The sequence below is a fragment of the Dipodomys ordii genome, unplaced genomic scaffold (assembly GCF_000151885.1).
Source record: "Dipodomys ordii isolate 6190 unplaced genomic scaffold, Dord_2.0 Scaffold26, whole genome shotgun sequence".
Lineage (NCBI taxonomy): Eukaryota > Metazoa > Chordata > Mammalia > Rodentia > Heteromyidae > Dipodomys > Dipodomys ordii.
In genome coordinates, this window is record NW_012267242.1 from 1,405,902 (window position 1) to 1,432,326 (window position 26,425).

The 26,425-nt window shown below is 42.7% G+C and overlaps 1 protein-coding gene across 3 annotated transcripts in view; it reads left to right on the plus strand.

Annotated features, from left to right (window-relative positions):
* The window catches only part of Traf5 (TNF receptor-associated factor 5), a 35,984-nt gene that overhangs the window by 6,624 nt on the left and 2,935 nt on the right, over nt 1-26,425 (plus strand). For 2 of the 3 annotated variants that reach the window (XM_013015256.1, XM_013015254.1), the window contains 8 exons: nt 16,742-16,960; nt 18,167-18,224; nt 19,451-19,552; nt 21,914-22,078; nt 23,358-23,435; nt 23,738-23,812; nt 24,683-24,775; nt 26,131-26,271. In XM_013015256.1, the coding sequence (XP_012870710.1) occupies nt 16,743-16,960; nt 18,167-18,224; nt 19,451-19,552; nt 21,914-22,078; nt 23,358-23,435; nt 23,738-23,812; nt 24,683-24,775; nt 26,131-26,271 (930 nt within the window). In that variant the 5' untranslated portion in view covers nt 16,742. Of the gene's footprint in view, nt 1-15,535; nt 15,596-16,741; nt 16,961-18,166; nt 18,225-19,450; nt 19,553-21,913; nt 22,079-23,357; nt 23,436-23,737; nt 23,813-24,682; nt 24,776-26,130; nt 26,272-26,425 lie in introns of those variants that run through there. The other variant, XM_013015257.1, reaches the window with a different exon arrangement.

A 26,425-nucleotide genomic window follows, 5' to 3' on the forward strand; every position in this document is an offset into this window, starting at 1 on the left:
GGGGATGGTAGGGGGAAAACAAGGGAGGGGCTAACAATGTTCAAGAGGAAGTGTACTCATTACCTCACTCATGTATCTGTAACCCTCTATATAGTATCTTTACAATAAAAAAAAATAAAGGGAAAAAAAATAACAACAACAACAAAAAAAGATGTATGGGCAAACAGTCTGTCTTTGAGGAAGAATAGCTCATGGCAGGGAGCCAGTATGGGGACCAGCAGAGAAAATTGATTTGGGGAGGCCAAGAGAAGCTGTGGCTTGATCACCAGGAGTGGGGAAGCTTCTCTGGTAGAATCCAGCTGTGAAGTCAGGACAGGATGAGAGTGACTTGTTGCAAAGCCACCACTCAGAGACCTTTCCATTCTCTCTTACTAAGGCAGGTGGCTCAGAACAGCCGGGCTGCTCAGAGCTGCCTTTAGGGAGGCCCTTGAACATGGAGAATGGGGAGCAGACAGGTGAAGCTAATCTAAATAGGCATCATGCCTTTTTGCTACTGCGGTTCAGAGGGAGAGGCTAATTAGATGTATAGGATTCACCTAGGAAAACTTACTGTGTCTCCCATGTGAATGTCCTAAAATACTGGCATGCTTAGTAGAAGCAGAATGGAAATGATTCTGAAATTGGATGGGGTTGATTGGGGAGTAGGGGGAGGGAAGTAGACAGAATGTACCTACAAGGCACATTATAAAGCTACAGTGACCATCTGGATGTGGGAAGAGGAGAGAGGGATTTGCAGAAATGGTGCCAGCTTTTGGAGAATAAACCCTCACCAAGAGGGAGCTCTGGAAAGATCAGCTTTGGCAAGGGGAGATGTGCTTGGTTTTGGATGTGTAGGCTTCAGAAAGCTTACAGAGGTGTTCACTTGTTGACCGGAAACAAGCTGTAGCAGAATGGGAGTAGAACAAAGGAGCTATCTGGGCTGGAGATAGACAACAGTTGGAAACAATTGATTGTTTACACATGGACTTCTAGGCCAGCTCAGTGTGGTCTTGGGGAAACTTCAGGGTATTTTCAAGTGTGTGTTAGCTATGGGAAGTTGAGTTTTAACTATATCACATGTTGTCTTGAGGACAGAGAAGAAGACTGGAGTTTGACCATTGGCTTAGTAACCCCTGAAATCTCTGCGATGTTGGTGAGAGCAGCTGTAGGGTTGGGAGGGTGTAATCTGGGCTAGAGTGGCTGAGGATAGGGGTAAAAGGTAAGGATGTGTCCCCATGTTTTAGCAGAAGCTCAATGGAAACCTGAAAGTGAAAATAATTTGATTTTCTTTCATCTTAAGAGAGACTTGAGATTGTTTGAATGCTGAAGGAAAAGAGACAGCCAAGGGTAGAGGCTGATGGTAAAGAGGTAGAGATGGAGGAGAATCTGCATCAGCAGGTCCCTCGGAGAAAGGCCAGACATCCAAGGCTGGGGGTCGGGGGAGGGGGGGAATCCAGTGAAAAGACTGGCCTAATTCAGAGGCCACTTTTGTGAATGCTGGAAAAGGCCAGAGCCAAGCAAGGGCCCCATACAGGGAGATGCTGAAAGTGGAAGTCATTCAGGTATGACTTCTGTTTATTTCTGTGCAGTAGGAAGTGAAGTTTCCTGGTGAGACTGGAGGGAGTGGTCAAGGTTAGTGGAGAAGAGAAAGGTTTGAAATAGACAGTGAAAACATGCTTGAGCTGCAGTAAAAAACTAGCTGTTTACATATTGATACAATGAAGTCCCTTTCAGTGGAACCTGGTAAATGGGATATTTAGATCTCTAGCACTTTGTGTAGTATCTAGCACCTAAGTGAGGGCCCCTTAAGTGATGATTGATTGGGACTGTGGTCCGTCCATGCGTGGTCTCAGTGTTCTCCCTTCTTTCCTAGGCGCTTGCTGCCGTTAGGCCAAAGCTCCCCACTGTGGCTCCTCCCTGTGTGAATGAGGAGCAATGTGCAGGCTCTGCTTTTCAAACCTGTGGCTAGATCTTGTCCTGCCCAGACTCCCTCACTCCAGGTCAGCCATCATTGGCCAGCCTTTCCTGCTCTAGCTGTAACTAGCAGAGATTTTTCAGAACTTACAGATAGGTAGCATGAGAAGTTGTAGGGCCTGGGTGGCATGTTTGATGGCTGAAAAGATGTCTTCTTTCTGTAGAATACTACAAAAGCAGCTACTCAGTTTCCCCATCTGTGGTGTGTATTTTTATAAAAATAAACCCCAAAGAGTAAATATAGCACATAATTTCAATGGGTGCTTTGGAGAAAAATATAGCGGGGATGTAGGGTAGTCAGTGAAGGACTTAGGTGAGGTGGCATCTCAGCAGAAACCTGAAATGAAGGAATAGGCCCTTGGTCATCAGGGTGGATGGAGAGTGTTACAGGCAGGGAGAACTAGCAGAAGACAATCCTGCTGTTCAAGAAAAAGCAAGGCCAGAGTGGCTAGAGTGAGTAGACAAGGGGAAGGCACCAGAAAAGGAGGATGTGGAAAATGGAGGGCCACATGACAATGGTCCCTGATCTCTGGGGATACTGGTGCCTACCCTGCATGCAGTGGGGCTATTGGAGAAAGAATGATAGCTGACTTGAGGTTTTACAGGGGTCCTTCTGGTTCCTGGTCTGTGGGTGGGCTGTAAAGGAGCAAGGCAGTGCAGGGGTCCAACTGGAGATGATGTTTATGCACGCAAGGTGATGGTGACTTAGACCAGGATGGCTATGCTAAAAGCAGGGGGTGAGGTAGTTAGGTAAGGTAAATGTGGAAGGGAAGAAGCCAAGAGAACTTCTTGTTGTGAGATAGAGAAGAGAAGCCAAAATTGATCCCACCTTTTTGTTCAAAACCATAGATGAATGCTTATTGGTATTATTTTACTGGGATAGAGGACAATGGCATGAGAGGTTGGGGTGAGAATGGGAGACGTTAAGTTTGTGATGCCTACTACATGTGTTGGAATGAGGCTGGGGTTCAGGAGAGGGGTTCAGATGGCAGAAATCAGGGCGTTGACAGTATTGATGACATGTAAACCAGGAGCTGAGGTAAGAGAGAAAGGAAGTCCAGAAACAATCTGGAGCTCCAGGAATTGGGCAGGTGAGTGTTTACAACTGCCATGATGGTCTGTTTGGTTCTCTTACTGTCACAGCTGTAGAATCCACCCTGAAAACTAGCTTTAAGAAAAATTAGACTTCTAGTTTTTATGAAGAGATCTTGATGCCAAACTATTTTTCTTAGTCTAGGTTACACTGCTGTAACCAAGAGCTTCTTACCCCCCAAAACAACAACAACAACAGAGGTCTTTGGGGTAAGGAGTCCAAGCAAGCATTCTTATCATGTTCTGGGCAGACCCTTAACCAGATTATCTGGTGGCCTGGCCCTTCTGGAAACTGCATAGGCAAGATTCCCTGCTGGTTTATTCATTTTTTCCTATGAATACATATTTATGATAAAGTTTCATTTATAAATTAGTCACATTAAAATTAGTAGTAGCAGAAAAATATAAATTGTAACAAAGATGCTGTAATAAGATTGCTAGAATCAGGCTGGGAATGTGGCTTAGTGGTAAGAGAGCTTACCTAGCATGCATGAAACCCTGGGTTCGATTCCTCAGTACCACATAAACAAAACACCAGAAGTGGCAATGTGGCTCAAATGGTAGAGTACTAGCCTTGAGCAAAAAGAATCTCAGGGACAGTGACCAGGCCCTGAGTTCAAGCCTCAGGATTGGCAAGAGAGGGGGGGGTGGGAGGGAGGAAGAAGGAAGGAAGGAAGGCAGGAAGGAAGGAAGGAAGGAAGGAAGGAAGGAAGGAAGGAAGGAAGGAAGGAAGGAAGGAAGGAAAGAAAAGATTGCTAGAATCAGTATTCTTGTATTGGGGGCCATTATAAGTAAAGCAAGTTACCTTGAACACAAGTACTGTGAAACAGTAATTGTTGATCTTATATCCAACATGGCTACCAAGTAACTGACAGGCAGGTAGAATATACAGCATGGGTATGCTGGTCAGAGAGAGAGATCTCATTCCAGGTAGGATGGAGTGAGAGGGCATGACATTTATGCTAGTCAGAATGGTGTGCAAGGGGCTGGGAATGTGGCTTAGTGGTAGAATGCTTGCCTAGCATGCCTGAAGCCCTGGTTTCGATTCCTCAGTACCACATACACAGAAAAAGCCAGAAGTGGCACTATGGCTCAAGTGGTAGAGCACTAGCCCTGAGTACAGAAAGGTTCAGAGACAGAGCCCAGGCCCTGAGTTCAAACCCCAGGACTGGCAAAAAAAAATTGGTGTGTAATTTAAAATTTACAGTTTACAGCTGAGTGCCCATAGCTCACACCTGTAATCCTAGCTCCTCAGGAGGCTGAGATCTGAGGATCGCAGTTCAAAGCCAGCCCAGGCAGAAAAGTCTGTGAGACTCTTAGCTCCAATAAACCACCAGAAAACCAGAAATGGCTCTGTAGCTTAAGTGGTAGAGCACTCGCCTTGAGCTGAAGAGCTGAGGGACAGCGTCCAGGCCAAGAGTTCAAGCCACATGACTGACAAAAAAAAATGAATAAATAAAATTTCAATTTACTTATTTCTGGAATTTCCCAGACATTAGTAGAATGCAGGTAAAAAACCACAAAGAGGAAAACTATGGGCAAGGGAGGACACTGTACTCAAAGGCATGTTTGGTCTGGGCCCTGTCTAGTGTGGTCTTCTCTCTCCTTCCTTTAGAACATTCTAGGCCATAGAGTCTGAATTGTGTGGTGGCTGTATATCTATGTCCCCAGGACAATTGGAATTTCATTAACTTTCCAAGTGTGTATGTACTGTGTGTCTGTCTGAGTGAGCTAATAGGATGGTCAGGAAGGGAGAAGGGAGAGAACTGCCGGTCTGATGACGGCTCCACAACTTGATAAAGCAGGGTGCCTGTCCACATGCGGCAGTACAGAGCAGGTAGGGAGGGTAGAACCTTTGCAATGAGAAGGGTAGCTGCAGCAGAAACCAAGGGCAGAGGCTGCCCTGGCCTGGGAGTCCAGTGCTTGCTGCTGAGTCTCCTGGTATAACCTTAACCCATATTTAGTTCTAGCACTTAGATTCTAGGTATCACCTGTTGTGTCTTCATGGCTCTGCATCCTGCAGCCCTGTTGTACTGTGACCTCACACTCATCTCTACTGTCCTTCGGTACTATTTGTGGGCTGTGTGCTCTGGGTTAGGTGTGGCCGGGGCTGAGGGTCTGGAGAGTGATGAGATGGTTCCCTTGGGAAGCTCGCTTATACATTCCTACATAGCAGCAGGACTGTCAGAGGTGGATCTGAGGAAGAGGTCTGGAGTATCAGAATCCAACTATGAGGAAGCTTTGGTGTTTGCTTTCCTCTCCCCCTCCTCCTCCATTGGTTTAAGTGGTATCTTTTGGATACTTTAAAAGAATGACAAGAATGACAAGTAGGTTCTGGGTGATTTTGGTTGGGGAGTAAGGGTTCCCCCAAAGGCTTCTTTATGTATAAGTGAGCCTGACCTAAGGCAGCAGTGGCCTTGGGGCACGCGTGGACCATCAGTCCGCGGGAAGATGCCCATCAGCTTTTGTATTCACTTCTCTTCACCAGCACTGCCAGGAAGATGGGAAACCCGAGCTACTCTGACAGCATGGAGAGAAATCACACTTCTCTTCAAAGGAATTAAAAGTCGGTTCCCCATCATTCTTTGTTCTTGCCCATGGCCTGCTGCCCCATCGCATCTGGCCCTTGTGGTATCCCTTTGCTCTTAGCTCAGTGCTGCCCTGTTAGGCTCCACGGAAAATGCCTTCATTACTTCCTTCTGCCTTTCTCCAAGGCCCTTCCTCTTTATCTAAACTGCCTGATTAAAGTTCACAATACCTGATTTCTCCCTCAGGTCACACAGAAGTTTTTTGTTTGTTTGTTTTTTAGCTTTGGGATAACCTGCTTACCAGTGGGAGCTTAAAAGGTTAAGATTTGAAGTGGGGGATGGGCAGTGGGAATGGGGGAGGGCCGTCACCCTGTTCTTCAGTGTCAAAAGGAGGATGGCTGGCTGTCATGGTCAGAAGCTTTGCAGCCATTTCCAATACATTTCAGTTCTCCTTTATGTCAGTGATAACAGAAGACATAAAAGTGTGCTTCCTCCTATTTTTACTTTTCTGGTAATAACTGTTCTTTCTGGGAAAGCAGAACCATCATAGATCACCACAAGTGACCTTAAGCAGGGAGCTGCCCAGCTCTCTAGCAGGTGAGCTCTAGCATCTACATGGAGCTTGGCTCTTTTAGAACACTTCCCAGACAGAATGCAGAGGCAGCTTGCTTTGGAGTCACTGCATCTGTTGACTGAGAGGGTCCAACTTTTCCTAATCACTTGCCACAATCTTTCCTCCTTTGGGTGTGGGGTGGGTTTAGGGAATAACATAGCTACGCTTTCCTCTTACTGCTGAGTGTGGGTGTCAGGAAGACAGCTTCTTACTCACAGCAAGGCCTGAGTAGAGCTGAGAAATGGTTGGGTTGCCTTCTAGCTGCCCATCTCATGGCTGGCAGCTTCTCTTGGCAGTGCTGTGTTGCTCCCCGGTTGCCCATGGCTTAAATTCCTTTTTGGTGTGTCTGGTCCACCTACCCCCATTCCTCCAGCTCCGTTTCACCTCCCAAAGCAGTCACTCTCTCTATACTCTCGCTCTTTGTAGCTCTCCCTTCCCCTTGGGGAAAGCCGTGGGCTTCAGAGTCCTCCCAGGTACAGAAGAGTTCGCAGCCCTGTGCCTTTGTATGGTCTAATAACAGTGGGAATCTTAGGCCTAGAAAGAAGTCACAAAAGTGTCACACCAGGCTATAGTGGAGATTGTTGGGGGAAGAAACACCATTATTTTCTGGATATGCTGGGGTTTGAACTCAGGGCCTAGAACTTGCTAGGCAGGTGCTCTTCCACTTGAGCCACATTCCCTAGTCTTTTTTTTTTTCTTTCATTATTTTTTAGGTAGGGTCTAATGTGCTTGCCTGGGGCCAGCCTAGACTGTGATCCTTCAATCTATAACCTTCCCACATACCTGGGACCATAGGTATGTACTATCATAACTGGCTTGGTTGAGATGAGATCTTGCCCCCCCCTTTTTTTGTGACAAGGCTAGCTTTGAACCATTATCCTCCTGATCTCTGTCTGCCAAATATCTGAGATTATAAGCATGAGCCACCTAGTTTGGCAAGGAAGAACCAATTAAATCACACACAGGTGAGAGGCAAAGTAGTGGTTGTGCACAGGAGAGTTAGATAATAGCCTGCAGTATTTATTTCAAGTTTCCCCTGAGCCTCTTTGGAGGACTTATCTTTCTAGCTCTTCTCTTCCTACATCAAACACCATCACTAAACAACAAGATGTTATTTGTGAAGTGAAAACATGTTTAGTCCTTGGGCATTTTTTTTGTGGGGGGAGACTTCCTGATACTTCTAAATATAACATACTTTTCAAAATTTGAGGTGAAAATTCACACAACATAAAATAAGCCATCTAAAAGTATACTTCAGTGCTAGAGAGTATTCTAGTGTGTAATTCTTTGGGGAATTTTTTAATTAATCCTTAGTATTACAAAGGAGTCATAGCCATCCTTAGGAAGCCCATACGTTACTCAGATAATTTATGGACTGTATAATAAATGATGTAATTCTGACAAATTGTGTTTTACTCTGATGAAAGATGTGAGGTATGATCTAGTCTGATGCAGCCTATTCTGCTAGGTTGGTCCAGAAGATACCTCAGCTGTGGGAGGTCTTGGCTCTTGACTTCTCCCTTTTGTCCTGTCTCACTGCCATCACTTACCATCCTCCTTGGAACCTGGCATTGTGGTCCACTGTTATTTCTCTCAGTCCTCCCTGATAATATACTTTTTTGTTGGTGGTGATTATGGGATTTGAACTCTGGGCCTGGGCGCTATCCCTCAGCTCTTCAGCTCAAGGCAAGCACTCTACCACTGAGCCATAGCACCACTTCCAGTTTTCTGGTGTTTAATTGGAGATAAGAGTCACAGAATTTTGTGCCCGGGCTGGCTTTGAACCGTGATCCTCAGATCTCAGCCTCCAGAGTAGCTAGGATTACAGGTGTGAGCCACCGGCGCCCGGTTTTGATAATACACTTTTAAACTCAGTCATTTTACCTCCAAAATGCTTCACAGAGCTACTGCCTGTGATCTGGCAGGGCTAGCCCTACGCTCCTTGGCTCTCTTGTAGCCCTGTCTTTCTGTAAATTCCCAGTAAGACATCCTTCTTATTTACCATACCTTAAAAAAAAAAAAGATGAAAATCAGAGGCTAAAATCCCCAGCTATGGTGATCTTGAGATCTTTTACCATGCATTCTTCCCCTGCCTGCACACTAGCATCTCACAGCCCTTTCTAGGTGTTTCCAACAGGAAGTTAAGGTACACAGGAATTTAGTACGTGGGTGATGGAAAAAGCTGGGAAGTCACACAGGAGACTGGGTGGGGCTGCCTGGAGATGAGCCATAGGAAAGCTACAGAATGAGAGGACGGTGCCTGGCGGTTCTGGAGCTTAGTAGTTGGGGACTGTGCAGGCCTGTCATGGTAGGAGCTGGTTCCTCTGATCGTGGCTAGATCCTTTGAGGACACCAGGTCTCATGATCCTGTGATAGGGAATCAGGGGGAAATCCCCATCTCCTCCCTTCTTCCTACTTCCATCTCTTTCCAGAATCAGAGTAGAGTGATTCTGAGTAGGCAACAAATGACAGCATGTTTCTTTAATTCCATTCTGACCAGAGTTAATTACTAACTATTCTAGAAATTTTATGGTACCCTCTGGGAAATTCTTTTATGGCTTTCATTTTAATTTATTTATTTTGCTGGTCCTGAAGCTTAAACTCAGAGCCTAGGTGTTGTCCCTGGGCTTCTTTTGCTCAAGGATAATGTTCTACTTCTTGAAACACAGCTCTACTTCTGGCTTCCTTGGTACTTTATTAGAGCTAAAAGTCTCATAGAATTTCTTTCCCAGGCTGGCTTTGAACTATCATCCTTAGATCTCAGCCTTCTGAGTAGCTAGGATTACAAGCGTGAGTTACAAGCACCTGGCTATTTTTTAAATTCCAAATGTTCAAAACCTTTATGAATCCAAGCAGGGTGTGGAGTGTGGGGGACTTGGGAGGTGGCATAGACAGACAGACAAAGGTAGGTCATGGAGCTTGAATTCAGGGACTGGGCACTGTCTCTAAGCTTCTTTTGCCCAAGGCTAGCTCTTTAACACTTGAATCACAGCGCCATTTCAGCCTTTTCTGTTTATGTAGTACTGAGGAATCGAACTCAGGGCTTCATGCATGTTAATTGAGCACTCTACCATTAAGACACATTCCTAGCCCCTACCTTTCTTTCTTAAACCATAGAGTAAACTAAGATGTGTCTTTTTGTTGTAACTAGATACTATTTGTTATGTGTTCCCCAGAAATGAATGGGAAGAAATATGTGAGTTGTGGACTTTAATTGTGGCATCTACCACTATCCTTGGAATTCCTAAAAACAAAACAAAACAAAAACTCTCTGGGAAAACATGCATCTATTTATGAAATAAAACAATAGCCTCTAAAAGAAACTAAGAAAGCAGAGTGCTGGTGGTTCATGCCTGTAATCCTAGCTACTCAAGAGGCTGAGAAGTGATACTCTTCCTTTGAGGCCTGGCCTGGCAGAAAAGTTTGTCAAACTCTTTTCTTCAGTTAACTTGCAAAAGCTGGAAGTAGAGCTGTGGGTCAAGCAGTAGAATTCCATTCTTCAGGGGGAAAAAATGAAGAGACAGACCCTGAATTCAAGCTCTTCTACTAGCACAACAAAAGAAAAATAAAAGAAACTCCGAGTTTTTAGAGAATAGGGAACAGATGGATGAGATTTTCTTTCATCTTTATTGGCTTGAGGTAGTAACTCCTTGGCAGGAGGAGCACAGTGCACTCATCACTGGCAGGAAAAAGGTGTTGTTGACTGCAGAAAGGTGCCATACAAGCTCTATTATTAGTGGTTGTGATTTTTTTTTCCTCTTTTGTAAGAACTCAACTCCTTTTCTATTCCTGTTATATAAGCCATTATACACAGAGGGGAAGGTTTTAATAAAGTGGAGTACTTACTCATTTCTGTGAAATAGCTATCTTGGAGTGACAGAGTTCCAGCTGTAAGAGTCTAATTAATTAGAGAACCATATTTATTAGGCAAAGCAATGTCAGCCTTTGTGGTTCTGTGGTTGGGCTCTCCTGTGGCTGAACAGAGTGGGTGGAGGCGTGAGGAAACTTGAGATGCCACAGATTCTTTTATATACAAGAACATTCTCTCCTCCCACCCCCCAAGCATCTGAAGTCCCTGTCTTACAGCAGAACATAACTACTGATTTTTTTAAATGGTTAATGAGATATGAACAAGGTCAGCAGATGACAGCATATTCAACAGGCCTGAGAAATATACATTGCTGTGTCTGTGAGTCACAATGGAATGGGCCCTACAGTACACTAGCTGGAAAGACACTGGCCCATGTAGCATCCTACCAGAGCAGTGCTTCCCAGATTGAACTTCAGGGGTACCGGGTTCCAGAGCAGCAACTACTGGGATAGCATGTGTGCACGTCTTCCTAACTGGAGTTCAATGATCGCTTTCCATTGGTAGCTTGAAAGTGGCCATGGTAGCAGCATTTAACCACAGCAGCTAGCAGGTGCTACAGACTGAGCTTTTGCCCCAAGAAAGCAGGTCATTGCTCATGGAACTTGTGCAGCCCTGCCTGGGGCTGCCTGACGCCTTTCAGGGAGTCTGTATAATTAAAACTATTTTCAAAATAGTGCTAGAGCCAGGCATCAGTGGCCCATATCTGTAATCCTAGCTACTCAGGAAGCTTAGATCTGAGGGCCAAGGTCTGAAGCCAGCAAGAGCAGGAAAGTCCATAGGACTCTTACCTCCAATTAACCATCAAGAAGCAGGAAGTAGAGCTGTGGCTCCAGTGGTAGATGCTACCATTGAGCAAAAAGCTAAAGGACAGCAGCCAGGCCCTGAATTCAAGCCCAACATACACACGCACACACACACACCCCACAACAATAACAAATAATAATAATGGTAGGATATCATGTGCCACTTTTGCTCTATTCACAAATGAACAATGTGGGGTGTGATGCTGTAAAAGACCAAATGTATGAGTATACCAAGAATTTAGCTGTGTCAAAGAAGCTTCTGAGTTAAATGACACTGAAACCCAGATAGACCTAAGAGATATCTACACAGTATTTCCCTAACATTAACCATTGCATCCATTGACCTCAAAACCTGTTATTATGAAAAGTACTGTGGTTTCCATTGATCCTAACTTTTCCAGAACTCCTAGATCCTAAAATAAGCTTCAGATTTACTTCACAACTAACCCATTTCCTAGCCCTAACTCTAAACCTAATCAGAAACCTACCCAAAGAGTAAATATTAGGAAAATAAAGCGGTTTCTATTAAATTTCACATTTATTTTGCTTCTACCTACTAGTGGAAAACTTAGCATTACCCTTAACCCTAACCCTAACCCTCACCTTAATCTGAATTATACCCAAATGTTAAATATACTAGCTTTATTCATACTAACTTTGATTCAACTAGTCTTTCTTAAAATAGGTTGCAGTTTTACCCAACATCTTACCATTTTCCAACCCTAACCCTAACTAGAACACTGAGGCTAACTCTAAGCCAACTTGTACCTCAACTAAGATGAAGAGAAATACTCAATTTCACATTCATCCCAACTTTTACTCAGCTTGTTGTTCTTAAATTTACTTTCAGTTTAATGCTAAATTTTCCATTTCCCTAACCCTAACTCAAACCTCAGCCAGAACCCTAACCCTAACCTTAATCCTAACCACAGCCCAGTCCTAAAATTAACAAAAAATACTCACGTTTTGACTCATCCTACTTCAGTTGTCCTTCTTGAAATTAGTTGCAGTTTGTCCTAATCCTACAGATTTCCTAACTCTAACTCTGAATCTTTTTGTTCCCTAGCATGAACCATTGTATCCATTGCTTAGATCATGATATCATGAAAAATACTGTAGTTTCCATTGATCCTAACTTTTCCTGGACTCCTAGATCCTAAGAAAAGTTTAAGATGTACTAAAATTTAATCGATTTCCTAATCATAACCCATTCTGAAACCTAACTGGAAACCAACTCTACTTTTAACCCTAATTAACACCAAATAAAAAAAGTAAGGAAAATATTGTATCTTATTTAAATTTTTTTCTTGTAATTGTTAATAGAAATCTGTTTTACCCTTAAGCTTACACTTCCATAATCTTAACCCTAATCTTAACTAGAAAAGTAACTGTAAACCTCACCTTAATTACCCTTGAATGTTAAAAGCAACACAAATACACCAGTTTTTATTCAGCCTAACTTTGTTTCAACTCATCCTTCCTGCAGTTTTACCTAATGTCTTAATCTTTTCCTAACCCAACCCTAATCCTAACTGGAACACAGAGGCTAACCCTAACCCAATTGTACCTTAATCCTAATATTAATAATAATACTCTTTCAACATTCATCCTAACTCTTACTTAGTATTTAGTTCTAAATTTTACTTTCAGTTTGATACTAAATTTTCTATTTCCCTAACCCTAACCCTAGCCATAACATTGATCCCAATGATAGACCAATCCAAAGTTAACAAAAAACGCTAGTTTTGATTCATCCTGAAACTCCAGTTGTCTTTCTTGATATGAGTTGCAGTTTACCCTAAATCCTACAGATTCCCTGACTCTAATTCTGAAGCTATCTTGTTCCCTAACATGAACCATTATATCCATTGACCTCAAAACCTGATATTATGAAAAATACTGTGGTTTCCATTGATCCTATCTTTTCCTTAACTCCTAGATCTTAAAATAAGTTTCAGATTTACTTTACAAGTAACCTTAACCCTATACCTAAACCTAAATGGAAACTTAACCATAACAGTAACCAAATTTCACTGAAGAGTAAATATAAGGAAAACACTGTGGTTTTTATTAAATTTGACATTTATTTTGCTTCTACTTATTAGTGGAAAACTCAGTATTATCATAAAGCTTACCCTTCCCTAACCCTATCCCTAACTGGAACCAAAAAAGTTACCCTCAAAGGGAATGATCCTCAAAGAGGAAATCAAAATGGTTAATACTTACGCACCAAACAATGGAGCACCTAAATACATTAAACAAGCACTGTTAGACTTACTGAACATGATAGACCCCAACACAATAATAGTGGGAAACTTTAACACTCCACTATCACCAAAGGACAGGTCAACTAAGCAAGCAAAAGATCAGCAAAGATGTTTCTGAATTAAATGCCACCATAACCCAAATGGACTTCATGGTCATGTACAGAGTATTTCACCCAAAAATCACACAATTCATATTCCTCTCAGCAGCCTCAAATGGACCATATTCTGGGACACGAAAGCCTGTGTAAAAACAAAGATATTGAGGTAACTAACTCCTTGCATCCTATCTGATCATAATGGAATTAAACTAGTTCTCAACAACAAAATATAACACAGAAAACACTCAAACACAAGAAGACAGAACAGTACACTGCTAAACAACATGTGGGTCACTAAAGAATCAAAGCAAGGAATCAGAAATTTCTTACAATTCAATGAGAATGAAAACACATCATACCATGATCTCTGGGATTCTGCAAAAGCAGCGTTGAGAAGAAAGTTCATAGCTCTAAGTATGTACATAAACAGAAACGGCACAAGTAAATAACCTCATAATACAACTGCTAGAAAAACAAGAACAAACAAATCCCAAAACAGGCAGAGAGAGATAGTAAAGATAAGGGCAGAAACCAATGAAATAGGGAGTTAAGAAAACTATAAAATCAATGAAAAAAAAAAAGCTGATTCTTTGGGGGAAAAAAATGAAATGGACAGACCACTAGCTAAACTGATGAAGAGAAGAAATTCAAATCAAAGGCCTAATATCCAAAATATACAAGGATCTCAAGAAACTAACCCCTACAAAGCTAACAAACCAATCACTAAATGGGCAAGGGAAGTAAGGAGACACTTCTCAGAAGAAGAGTTAAAAATAGCAAAGAAACACAGGAGGAAATGCTCGCCATCTTTGGCCATAAAGGAAACGCAAATCAAAACTCTGAGATTTCATCTCACCCCAACATCATGAATTCAAACAACAACTAATGTTGGCAGGGATGTGTGGATAAAGGAATCCTAATGCACTGTTGGAATATATATTAGTGTAACCACTCTGGACAGCAGTCTAGAGGTCCCTCAAAAAACTAAACATAGATCTTCCTTACCACTCCTGGGCATCTACCCAGATCATCATGAGCCAGGATACTGTAAAGACACTTGCACATCCTTGTTCATTGCTGCACTATTCACAATAGCTAAATTATAGAAACAGCCTAAATGCAGTAGCAATAGATCAGAGGATCAAAAAAATTTGGTACCTATACACAATGGAATTTTACACAGTCATTAGAAAGGATCAGATTATGCCATCTGCAGGGAAATGGATTGACCTAGAACAAATCATGTTAAGTGAGGTAAGCCAAGATCAGAAAGACAAACAGTACATTTTTCTCTCATATGCAGAAGCTAGATTGAAAATACACTGGAATGTGACACATTATATAGGACTCTAAGGCATTCACACACAGTGAGACCAAGCAATGATATTCTTAGGAGAGGAACACAAAGACATAATGCCTAGGGGATCTGATCATCTAAAATAACATTTATTGAAATGAACTGTAGGTAATGGAAACGAGTTTTTTTTCCTTTGTTGCTGTTTTTGTTTTCTTGTCTTGTTTATCTGTCTTTGGGGTGGTAAAAAGATACAGAAATGAAGGGGAAAAGGGTAAGCAGATGCAGCAGTGGTACTCACTAGACACTATCTTGAAAATGAACTGGGAGTGGGATGGAGGGGGTGACACTGTCCAAAAAGAAATGTACCCCTGATCTGACTTATGTAACTTTCACCTCTCTCTACACCATCTTTATAATAACAGTAAAAAATGGAAAGTGAATTTTGAGGTGCTTTGTTTTGTGACAATCAATGTATAATGTTATATAAATCTTATACATACCACATCTGTGATAGGTAAGTACAATATTCAAGCATCTGTCTCTACAGATGATTTTTGTTTATCTTGTATACAGACATTTTGCTGTTTTACTAGATGCTAAGTTTCCATTTGTTACTAAGAGAGAATATCTTAAAGAGCACAGTACTACCCATGCCATTTTGCCACAGGTCACTTAACTGTATTTATGTAAGTCCACTTCTGGCTTCTCTATTCTGTTTTATCCATCTGTTTGTCTATTCTTTCACTGTTGATGCTTTCAATGCTGATTACTGTGGCTTTATAATTACTTTTGAATTTGAGTGGTACCAGCCTTTCACTGTTCTTTTCCTTCAGTGTTGTCTTGGCTATTCTGTGTCTTTGGGTCCTCAGTAGTGATGAAGTCACAAGGAAGAGATCTCATGGATGGGATTAGCAACCTTCTTACAGGGATGGAGGAAACTAGCTAGGCCACATGCCCTTCTCTTCTGATATGTGAGGATACAACTATAAGACACCATCTTGGAAACAGAACAAACCTCACCTGACATTAAGCTTCCTGGGTGACTTGACCTTGGACTTCCCACTTCCAAAACTGTAAGAAATACATTTCTGCTCTTTATAAACTACCTGGTCTGTGCTATTTTGTTTTAACAACACAAACATACTAAGACAACATCCTTTAAAAACCTGGTGTTTATATTAATTTGGGATACTTTAGATACAATCTCATAGAGTAGGTGGTTTATAAGCAATAGAAATTTATTTTCTCATGTTGGGTGCTGGTGACTCACACCTGTAATCCTAGCTACTAAGGCGGGAGATCTGAGGATCACGGTTCAAAGCCAGCCTGGGAAGGAAAGTCCGTGAGACCCTTATCTCCAATTAACCACCAGAAAACTGAAGGTGGTGCTGTGGCTCAAGCAGTAGAGCACTTGCCTTGAGATGAAGAGCTGAAGTCAGCCACCTCCCTCACCCCACCACCAGCCCAGAGTTCAAGCCCTATGACCAAAAAAAAAAAAGTTATTTCTCACATTTCTAGAGTCTGGAAGTGGAGATCATGGTGCCATCATGGTCATTTCTGGTGAGGTGCACTATTACAGGTGGTAGATTTTTTTTTTTCTGTATCATCCCCTGGCAGTAAGAGGGAACTTTTGGCTTCTTTTATAAGGACTCTATCCACATGGCCCAATACCTCCCTAAACCACACATACTAACAACATCACCTTGTGGGTTAGGATTTCAACCTATGAATTTAACAGAGCTGGGAGCAGGAAATAAACATTCAGTCCTTCCCAATGGTAGGCAGAGCAGAAGAGAGGGAGAGATAAGACACTGGGATTGATGGCAAGAAATTCATTTGAGTCTGCAAGACTTCTGAAGAAGTTTAACAAATATTTGTTTCAGTTCTCGATTTTGGAAGAAAAATCCAAAAGCTGTAACAGTTTGATTATAATGTCATTAACACCTGACTGTGTTTAACCCAAGCATGTGGCTGAACTATCAGGATAATTTAACATCCTGTAAATAGTCGATGGACAAAGACCCAACCAAGATCTGAGTCTAATAGAGCTCCTTACACCTGAGCAGTCACCTTTCCTTTGCCAGATCCTCTAGTGGCAGGAAGTTTGCTATTGCTACTCAAAAGTCATAGAATGACCATGTAGGTCATAATAATGAAATAGGTAATGAACACTTGATTGCTGCAGTTTGGGTGTTTTCACACTTAATTTTCCTCCCCAGAATGGCTTATTTGGAGGAGCAAGGAGGAGTCCCCTGTGGTTTTATTCGCCAAAATTCCAGTAACTCCATTTCCTTGGACTTTGAGCCTAACACAGAGTACCACTTTGTGGAGGAATTGGAAGAGCGCTACAAGTGTGCCTTCTGCCGCTCAGTGCTTTACAACCCCCACCAGACAGGCTGTGGGCACCGATTCTGCCAGCCTTGCATCCTGTCCCTGAGGTAAGTGAGCAGAGCCTATGGGTCCAGCCATAGAGGGCCAGAACCAGACAAGGGTTCCCAGTATCTGAGAGCCAACTGTGGCCGCTCAAGTGTAGTCATGGTTTAGGAAATTGCTGTGGTTAGCCACAGAACCACAGCTAGGAGGAGCTCTCCTGTGAGGTCCTGAAGAATACTCTTTGGTTTTGGTCATTCATTTATGGATATCGATCGTCTCTTAAAATTTACACAGTACCTTTCTTACAGATCTACATACACAGTGTAGTGGAAGGCAGCTGTCAGGAGGGGCTTGTATCTCGTGGCATCTGTGCTTGCTGTATTGCCTTAGCTGTACTTTGCCTTGGGGTAGGGAGACTATCACACCTTCAAGGGACCTAAATGCCAAAGATGCACTCACTCCTGGGCATCCGCAAAAACCTGTGAGCCAGCATCTTTATCACTGTGATGAAATACTTGAGGTAATTAATTTACAAAGAGAAAAGGCTTGTTCGGAGGTTGCAGGTCATGATGGGTTGGCCCCATTGTTTTGACTGGTGATAAGGGAGCGTGTAATAGAGCAAAAAGCACTCACCTCATCAGCCAGAGAACAGTTCCACAGTTCCACCAATGACCACTGGGCTTTGCCTTTGAAAGGTCACTCCCACCAATTTTCACCTTGGGGACCAAGTCTTTTAACCTATGGGCCTTTGGGAGACACCCAAGTTTCAAACTCTATCAATGTAGGGCATGCCATTTTGAGGGAGGAGACCAGGAGAGACATGGAAGCAGATGCTGGGGGCTCCTTTAAGGCAGTCATACCAGTCTTTATAAATGGTTATTGCCTCACATTCACATTTATTCATGTTTGTACATTTAGCACCGATGGCACTTTGCTCAAATGAGCTCCATCAAAATACAGTGTAGAACAAGACCTGATGTTTGCCTTCGAGAACATCTCAGTCTAAGGCAAGAGACAGGTTATGGCACAATACAGTCAGCAAAGGACAGAGGGACTCCATAACTATTTTCTGTCAGATCCTAAAAGACGAATGGGAGTTTCTAGGCAGACTGAAAGACTGAGGAAATGGTGACCAAAGGCAGAAGAAACAGTACATGCACACAAGGACAGGTCTGCTCAGGGATAAAGCATGGCTGGGTTGCTAGGCTATTCTTAAAAGAACTGTTCAGATTAAATACCTAACTTGGCTCTATTTTTATTCTTCCCTCCAGAGAGTTAAACACAGTACCAATCTGTCCTGTAGATAAGGAGATTATCAAATCTCAGGAGGTAAGATCAGTGTTTTGATTTGGATGATAGAGAAGATGCCAGTGTCCCAGGTTTAATTAGATGTTGAGGCTACAGATCCTCTGGATCTCAGTCTCCTGAGTAGCTAGGATTATAGGCATGAGCTACCAGTGCCCACATCCTTCTCTATACTCTTTATGATGTATTTTGCAAATGCCTCCCACAAGTCTGTACTGTGCTTACTATAACGGTCTGGAGTTGGCATACTACAAGCCTTGGGGCAAATCCCACCTGCCACCTGCTTTCACATTCTTAAGTAGTTGAAAGGAGACAAAAGAAGGATGTACAAAGAAACAAACTTTTTTTTCAACTTCTTGTATTAAAAATGTTTAGGGACATATTTTTAAAAATAAGAATGTTTCAAAAAAAGAATGTTTCATAATTTATGAAAGTAATTCGAAATTCAAATTTCATTGTATATCAGTAATGTTTTACTGGAACACAGTTGTGCTCATTCACTTTTGTATTGTATATGTCAGAACTGAAATGTGATTACAGAGATGGTTGTGATGTGGCTTGCAAAGCTGAGGATATTTACTCTCTGAGCCTTTACAAGACTTGCCAGCCTCTGGTTTGTGTTGAAAAAAAAAAAGTTGGCACAACTTCGCTGATGATCTGATGATTTACTATGAGATGGGAAGCTGAAATCACAGCCCTTGGTCACAGCCCCCCACCTCTTCTGACTTTTGACAGTCCAAGTTCATCTGAGATTATTGTCGCTATAGCCTGCTCCCTTGAGCATTGTTTTCTGTCTGGTGGAAAGTATGTGTCTGAAATAATCTTTTCCTTTCCCTTTCTCTTTCCCTTTCCCTTTCCCTTTCCTTGTGTGCCAGTACTGGGGCTTGAACTCAGGTCCTTGTGCTCTTGCTTGGCTTGTTTGCTCAAGACTAGCACTCTACCACTTGAGCCACAGCTTCACTTCTGACTTTTTTGGTGTTTAATTGGAGATAAGAAGATAATGGATTTGTCTACCTAGGCTAGCTTTGGACTGTGATCCCCAGATCTAAGCTTCATGAGTAGCTAGGATTATAGCATAAACCACTGGCCCTAGCTGAGTCAATCTTTTCTTGAAAAGTGGTGGTGTGATATTTCCATTCCAACCAGCATTTGGAAGTTTCCATCTGACTTTTGAGATGTGTAAAGACCAAACTAATAACATCTTCATTTTCATTGTTTTCAATATAAGACCTGTTATGTTTATCTTTTAGGTGTTTAAAGACAACTGCTGTAAAAGGGAGGTCCTCAATTTATATGTGCATTGCAAAAATGCGCCTGGATGTAATGCCAAGGTTATTTTGGGACGATACCAGGTTGGTATTACTTATAACCACTATCCTTCTAGTGGCATGCACTGAACTCTGATGGCACAGTTCCTGGATGAGCAGGGAGAGTTGTTCTCAGTGCTTTCCCAGGCCAGCAACTCATTGAGCCCCAGTATCATGCCAAGGTGTACCTTAAATGAAGGGGTTCATTCTCCCTGGAGTGTAGGGAGGACATGTTATATATGCTTACAATCCTGTATTGTGGGTTAGGGATCATTAAGCCAAAAAAGGGGGGTATGCCAGGCCAAAGGAAAGCTCAAGCAAGGATGTACCATTTGGGGAAACTGTGAAGCATTTTGGAACCCTGTGGCGGGAGCACAGGAAGTGCATACTCCCCAGCTCCTGGTGCTGTGAAGGCCTGCGGGTAGGCTCCAAGGCAGGGCACCCAGACCAGGAAGCACTGAGATGAAATGTAGACGGCCAGGTGTGGAAGCACAGGTGACGAGGAGTTGAGTTCCTGTGAAATGAAACTGTCCAAGCTGCTTTTCCATCCATCTGGAGAAGGCTGTTAATAGAAAGCTATTAATGTCACCCTGCCTGGAAGGTCCATATCAGTTGTGATCACAGGACAGTGACTAAGACTCAGGCATCTTTAGCTTCCACAGAATTGCTTCAAGGCTGCTGAAATTTCCCCTCCCACCCACGTAGTCTGAACACGTATTTGGAATGAGTCAGTAGTTTCTCCAACCACCACCCAGCCTCCAAAGCCCCTAGGCCCTGAGGTGTAAAAAAACGGTAAATGACTTCCTTATTGGCCCAGGGAATGCTTTGGAGGCTGGCAGGATTTTGCCGTCAAAGCGAGACAATCCTTTGCCCTAAGCTTTGAGTGACAGGTCCTATAGCAAGGCCACTTTTCCAGCTCTGGTGTGACAAAGCCTGCAAAGGAAGTGGGATGCAAATAGAAGCCCATTTGTAGTGAAGGGACCACAGACTTCTGGAGAACCGGCACTTTCCACTGGTTTCCTCTGTATTCCCAATTCATAACCCCACCCCTTGTGTAGTGAGGTATACAGCCCTTGTGGTGGATGTTCACTGTTGGGGCGAGGGGTAACAGCAGTGCATTTTGGAGAGTCTAGTTTTAATTGTTATTGCCATTTGTTTCTTAGGAAACAATTGCTAAAATCTTTATCATGCTGATGAAGCTATTCTCTCTCTCCCTTCAGAGGAGCTTCAAGTTGCTTCTGTTAGGAGCCAAATAGTAAATATTTTAGACTTGGCAGGCTATACAGCCTCTGTCACAATGACTGAGCCTTGCCACATTGCAGGGAAGCACAGAGGCATTAGACAAACTGAGATTTACAACGATAAGGAGCAGGCCACATCCAGCCTATGGGCTTTAGGGTACCGACTCTGCTTAGAAGGATCTGCAGGGAGCAGCTCACTGAAACTCCCTTCCTTTATTGACTCAGGACATACCCTCTTCTTTCTTCTTCTCCCCTGCCCCATCACTTACATATCTGCTGTGCAGAGGCCAGTCCAAGGAGCTGGGAGTGGGAATGGAGAGTGCACAAAAGAAACAAAAATGCAGCAACTGCTCATGCTCATGCTTCTAGTCCTAGCTACTCAGGAGTATGAGATCTGAGATTCATGGTTCAAATCCAGCCCAGGCATGAAAGTCCATGAAATTCTTATCTCCAGTTAACCACTAAAAAGCTGGAAATGGTGCTGTGGCTCAAGTGGTCGAAGGCCAACCTTGAACAAAAAAGACTAAGGGACAGCATCTAGGCCCTGAGTTCAAGCCCCAGTACTAACATGAAACAGAAAAGAAACAAAAATATCGCTGGCATGGCACAGGTATTATACTGCTTGGCTAGCAAAGTGCAGGATCCTGAGTTCAACCCCCAGTATCACAAAAAAAGGTCTGACATTTATATTAATACTAGGTATCTATAATCCATGTCTTGGGAAGGCAGAGGTAGGAGGATCATGAGTTCAAAGCCAGCCTGGGCCATACAGTGAGATGCAAAAAAAAAAAAAAAAAAACAGATGGGAAAATAAACAAAATACCTTCAATGAACTAAAGAACAAATTGGCAAGCCTCAAAGAGATACTCCAGAACTGGTCTGTGACTATGAGAGGGTCACTGGATCATCTAAAACCCCTTCCCATCTTCCCTTTTCCTCCTCCTTTCCACCATACTGCCATCCAAGCTGCCCTCCCTCCCCCCTCTTCCCCCCCATCCCCCAGCAGAAGCAGTAATAGCTGGAAGGGACAGCTGGAAGAGACTGTCCGGCCTGCCCTGCCTGTGCCAGCCTCTCTGTCCTGCTGAGGCTCCTGTGGTCTGGCCTTTGATAGGACTTGCAGGCTGCTCACCATGAGCCGGCCCCACTGGCCTGTTGTCTATTGCAGGATCATCTCCAGCACTGCTCATTTCAGCCTGTGTCCTGTTCCAATGAGAACTGCTGGGAAGTCCTGCTCCGAAAAGATCTGAAAGAGCACTTGAGCGCACACTGTCAGTTTAGAGAGGAAAAATGTCTTCATTGCAAAAAGAACGTGGTCACAATCAATCTGCAGGTATAAAGAATCACTGTCTTTATGGGGCTCATCTGCAGCGTGAATCAGTGGGGTGCCTGAAGCACAGTCTGTGCTTCCTTGTGTATGGAATCAGGCCTAAAGAAGTTTAGCCGAGAAGCTCCATGAGGTGCTCAAAGCTATTTTTTTCGTAGCAGAGCTCTGTTCATGTATCAGTAACAAAAATAGCATTTGAGTTGGGCACTAGTGTCTCAAGCCTGTAATTCTAACTACTCAGGAGATCTGCTGAGATCTGGGGGATCACAGCTTGATAGCAAAGTCTGCAAGACTCAATTTCCAAATAACCAGCAAAAAGCCAGTCTGGTGATATGGCTGAAGTAGTAGAGTGCCAGAAGAAAGCTGAGCAAGAGCTCAAAACTCTTGAGTTTAAATCCTGGCACTAGAAAAAAAGAAAGTGCTGAGTAACAGTGGCTCATGCCTGTAATCCTAGCTACTCAGGAAGCTGAGATCTGAGGATCATGGTTTGAAGCCAGCCCAGCCAGTCCATGAGACTCTTATCTCCACTAAAAGTACCAAAAAAGCCAGAAGTGAAGCTATAGCTCCAGTGGTAGAGCACTAGCCTTGAGCACAAATGCGTTAGGGACAGTGTCCAGGCCCAGAGTTCAAGCCCAGGACAGACAATAAGTAAGTAGCATTTGAGCACCTGCTGTGTGTGTGAATGTGGAGGGAGTGGTGAGAGGCCTGGGCCCCTGGGAGGGAAAGGCAATTGCTGCCCTCCCTCCAGGTTCTGTAATCTACCTAGAGAGGTGGGGTGAGCCAGGAAGGAGACCACAGGCACCTTGTACAGGAGCCACTCTGATAATTCCTCATCTACTGCCTGCCTCCAGTTCAGTACTCTTTGACCTTCTTTCAGAATAACTGGAATATTAACTTCGCCCCACCCCCAGCCAGTCCTGGGGGCTTGAACTCAGGGCCTGGTCTCTGTTCCTGAGTTTCTTTTGTTCAAAGCTAGCACTCTACCACTTTAGCCGCAGTGCCCCCTCTGGCTTTTTCTGTTTACGTGGTACTGGGGAATTGAACCCAGGGCTTCATGCATGCTAGTCAAGCACAAGCACTGTACCACTAAGCCACATTCCCAGCCCTGGAATATTAACTTTTTAATTGATTTCCTTTATACCAAGAAAGCAGACATCTTTAATCCTTTTTAGAAGGAGGCCTATGGAAGGCAAGCTGTCTGACTTATAACTCCAGAGACCTATGTAGGATCACTGTCCCCTGAAGAGAGCCTCTGCTTCCTTTCATTCCACTTTGTCTATTTCAGAATCACCTGGAAAACTTGTGTCCGGAGTACCCAGTTATTTGTCCCAACAAGTGTTTGCAGATTATTCCCAGAACCAAGGTAACTGTAAATAATCATCTCCAAAGATTTTTCACAAGATAAACTTCAGGCAGTGGTTATGATGTGTTAGATCAAATCCATATGCAAAGTCCTCAGGTTTAAATTAATCTCCACAATAACTGTGTCTCTTGTCTTTCCTTCCCCTTTCTCTACAAACTTCTCAGCATTCATCCCTGGTTTCCCATCCTTGCTGGGTTCCCTCCCCTCCTCCTACACCCTTGGCTTCCCACTTGCTGCACTGAGACCAGGCAGCTGGAGAGTCAGTGATGAATTTCTATAGCTTGAAGCTGTCCATTTTGTAGGTGAATGAACACCTTGCAGTGTGTCCTGAGGCTGAACAAGATTGCCCTTTTAAACACTATGGCTGTATTGTAAAGGTAGGGGGTGCTTTTTTGTATCTGCCTTGATATTCCATTGTGTAAGTCACTTGGCTAGTTTATTTTACTTGGATTCCATTCAGGATATAGAAGGACTTTTAAGACAATAATTCTATTAATCAAGGTACCAAGGTTCTCCAGAGAAACAAAACCAATACATGTGATATATATTAGATTATGCATACATATAGTAGATATATAGGGATATTTAGTCTAAGAGATTGGATCATTAGCAAGTTATTGGCAAGTACAACATCTGCAAGGCTGGCCAGCAAGCTGGAAAGCAGAAAGGACTTTCTATGTTTCAGTTTTCAGTTTCTAGTTTCAGTCTTTTCCAGGAAACTTTAGTTTTTGCTCTTAAAGCCTTCTACAAGGCCCACCCACATTTTGGTTGGGTAATCCTCTTGAGATATAATTGTTTAATCACAACTATAAAATAGCTCCACAGCAGTATCTAGATTAATTGTGACCAAACAACTAGGTACCACAGCCTAATTGGTTGACACATGAAATTAATCATCACAATAATTATTTCTGGGGTTGGAGGCACGATTCAATTGGTAGAGTACTAGCCAATGAATGAAACATCAGGTACTGAGTTCAAGTGCCAGTCTCACCGGCCCTCCCCCACCAAGTAATTATTTCCAGTTCTAGCTTGATACGGAGAGAACCTAGGATTCCATCTGGGTACTGTAGAATCTTAAAGCTGGAAAAGGATCCAGGTAGAGTCATTTTTTTTCCTGCCACTCACCTAGAATGGTTGCATGTTTAAAGTCATAAAGTCAGCAGAGTTACTATGCTTCTGCATTAGCTGCATATCCCACTGCCTCCCCTTCTCAATAACTAGACCTCTTTCTCTCTGTACTGGAGGATAAACGGGGGAATCTGCAAGAACATGAACAGTCAGCCTTGCGGGACCACATGCTTCTGGTTTTGGAAAAGAACTTCCAGTTAGAAGGGCAGGTAAGCCTTCAAGGAACCACATATGATGAGGAGCCATGGAATGGTTGGTCTGCTCTGTGTTAGTGGTTTTACTCCCTCTCTGTTGCAGTGTAAGTCGACTAGAAATAGATGTTTTTCTACTATGTGGCTAGGCAGGCTTAATAGGATTATTAGACATAAACATTAGAAGGAGTTTTTGAAATATTTCCAGCTTCTCACTTAACAGATGAAGTAACTAAGCTCAGAGTAATGTTAATGTATTTGTAATTTAAAGTGGCAGAGTTCAGTATCAAGCCCATTCCTCTGATTCTGACTCTCCTCTGATTCATATTGCCTCTGCAACCTGTCCACATGCTCTTCTGTCATCACTATCTGGCACCTAGCAGGTGCTTGATACTTTTAAATGGGTGTGACCATAAAATATTAGTCAATTATCTATTGGGGGCAATGTAGATTTTATAAATCTTGTTCTAAACTGTCTTAGAGAAGCTTTACAACTTGAAAAATGACTACTTATACATACATACATACATACCATACATACTTATTTCACTAATCTGTGATTATCAAGTGAAATTGTATCTTCCGATGCAATGTTCATAATGCCTGAACATTCACTGTAGACCTCAAATGCTGATGCTGATGAATATTATGAGAATCAACTATTTTGTTAGAACATCTCAGAAGATCAGAGTTTTCATGTCCACATAAATCAGAAACCTATTCATCTTCAGAGGTGTTGAATTTTATTATTGCAGATTATTTTATGGTACCTGATTTCATATTAAAAGTTAAGTGTTAGAAGTCAAGCACTGGTGGCTCACAACTGTAATCCAAGCTACTCAGGAGGTCTCAGGATCATGGTTTGAAGCCAGCCTGGGGAAGAAAAGTGAGGTGCCTCTTATAAGATTCCAACAGCTCTCAGGCTCCTAAGTAGTTTGGATTACAGTTTCAAGCCACCAGTGCCTCTGTTTCCTCATTGTAAAATGGGTTTTTGAAGAGTAAAAGACCTAATGGATATATAAGGGTAGCATAGAAATTCAGCAAATTTTAGCCATTATTACATAACATCTAACATGGAGGCTATCAGCACTCTTTCTGCATAATAAGCACACACTGAATGGATGAAGTGAACTAGTATAGTCAAGTGATGTCACTGTCATTAGATGACCCTTCACAGTGTGTTTGTTAGGGACAGCACAGGCTGATGAAAAATTCTGAGGCTCTATTGTGTTTGGAAGTACTTGCAGATATCTTCCTAGAAATATATATGCATTTTTTCCCATAGGACCACGTTCTGACATGCAAACACTATTTTAAATTACATGCATGCATTTCAGTGACCTCATTTTCCTCATTAACATTCTTGTTATTAGATTTCTGCTTTATATAAGAGCCTTGAGCAAAAAGAACATAAGATCCAGCAGCTAGCAGACACTGTGGAGAAATTTGAAAAAGAGTTCAAGCAGTTTGCACAGTTATTTGGCAAAAATGGAAGCTTCCTCTCAAACATCCAGGTGAGACAGTCTTTCTTTTAATTTTTCAAATGGAAACTTTTTCAAAGATACAGAAAAACTACAAAGAAACCCCTGCCTATATTCTCATTGTCAGTATTTTATCCCATTTACTATAGTACTGGTGCCCTTCCCCTCTCCTTCCCTCCACCCCTTG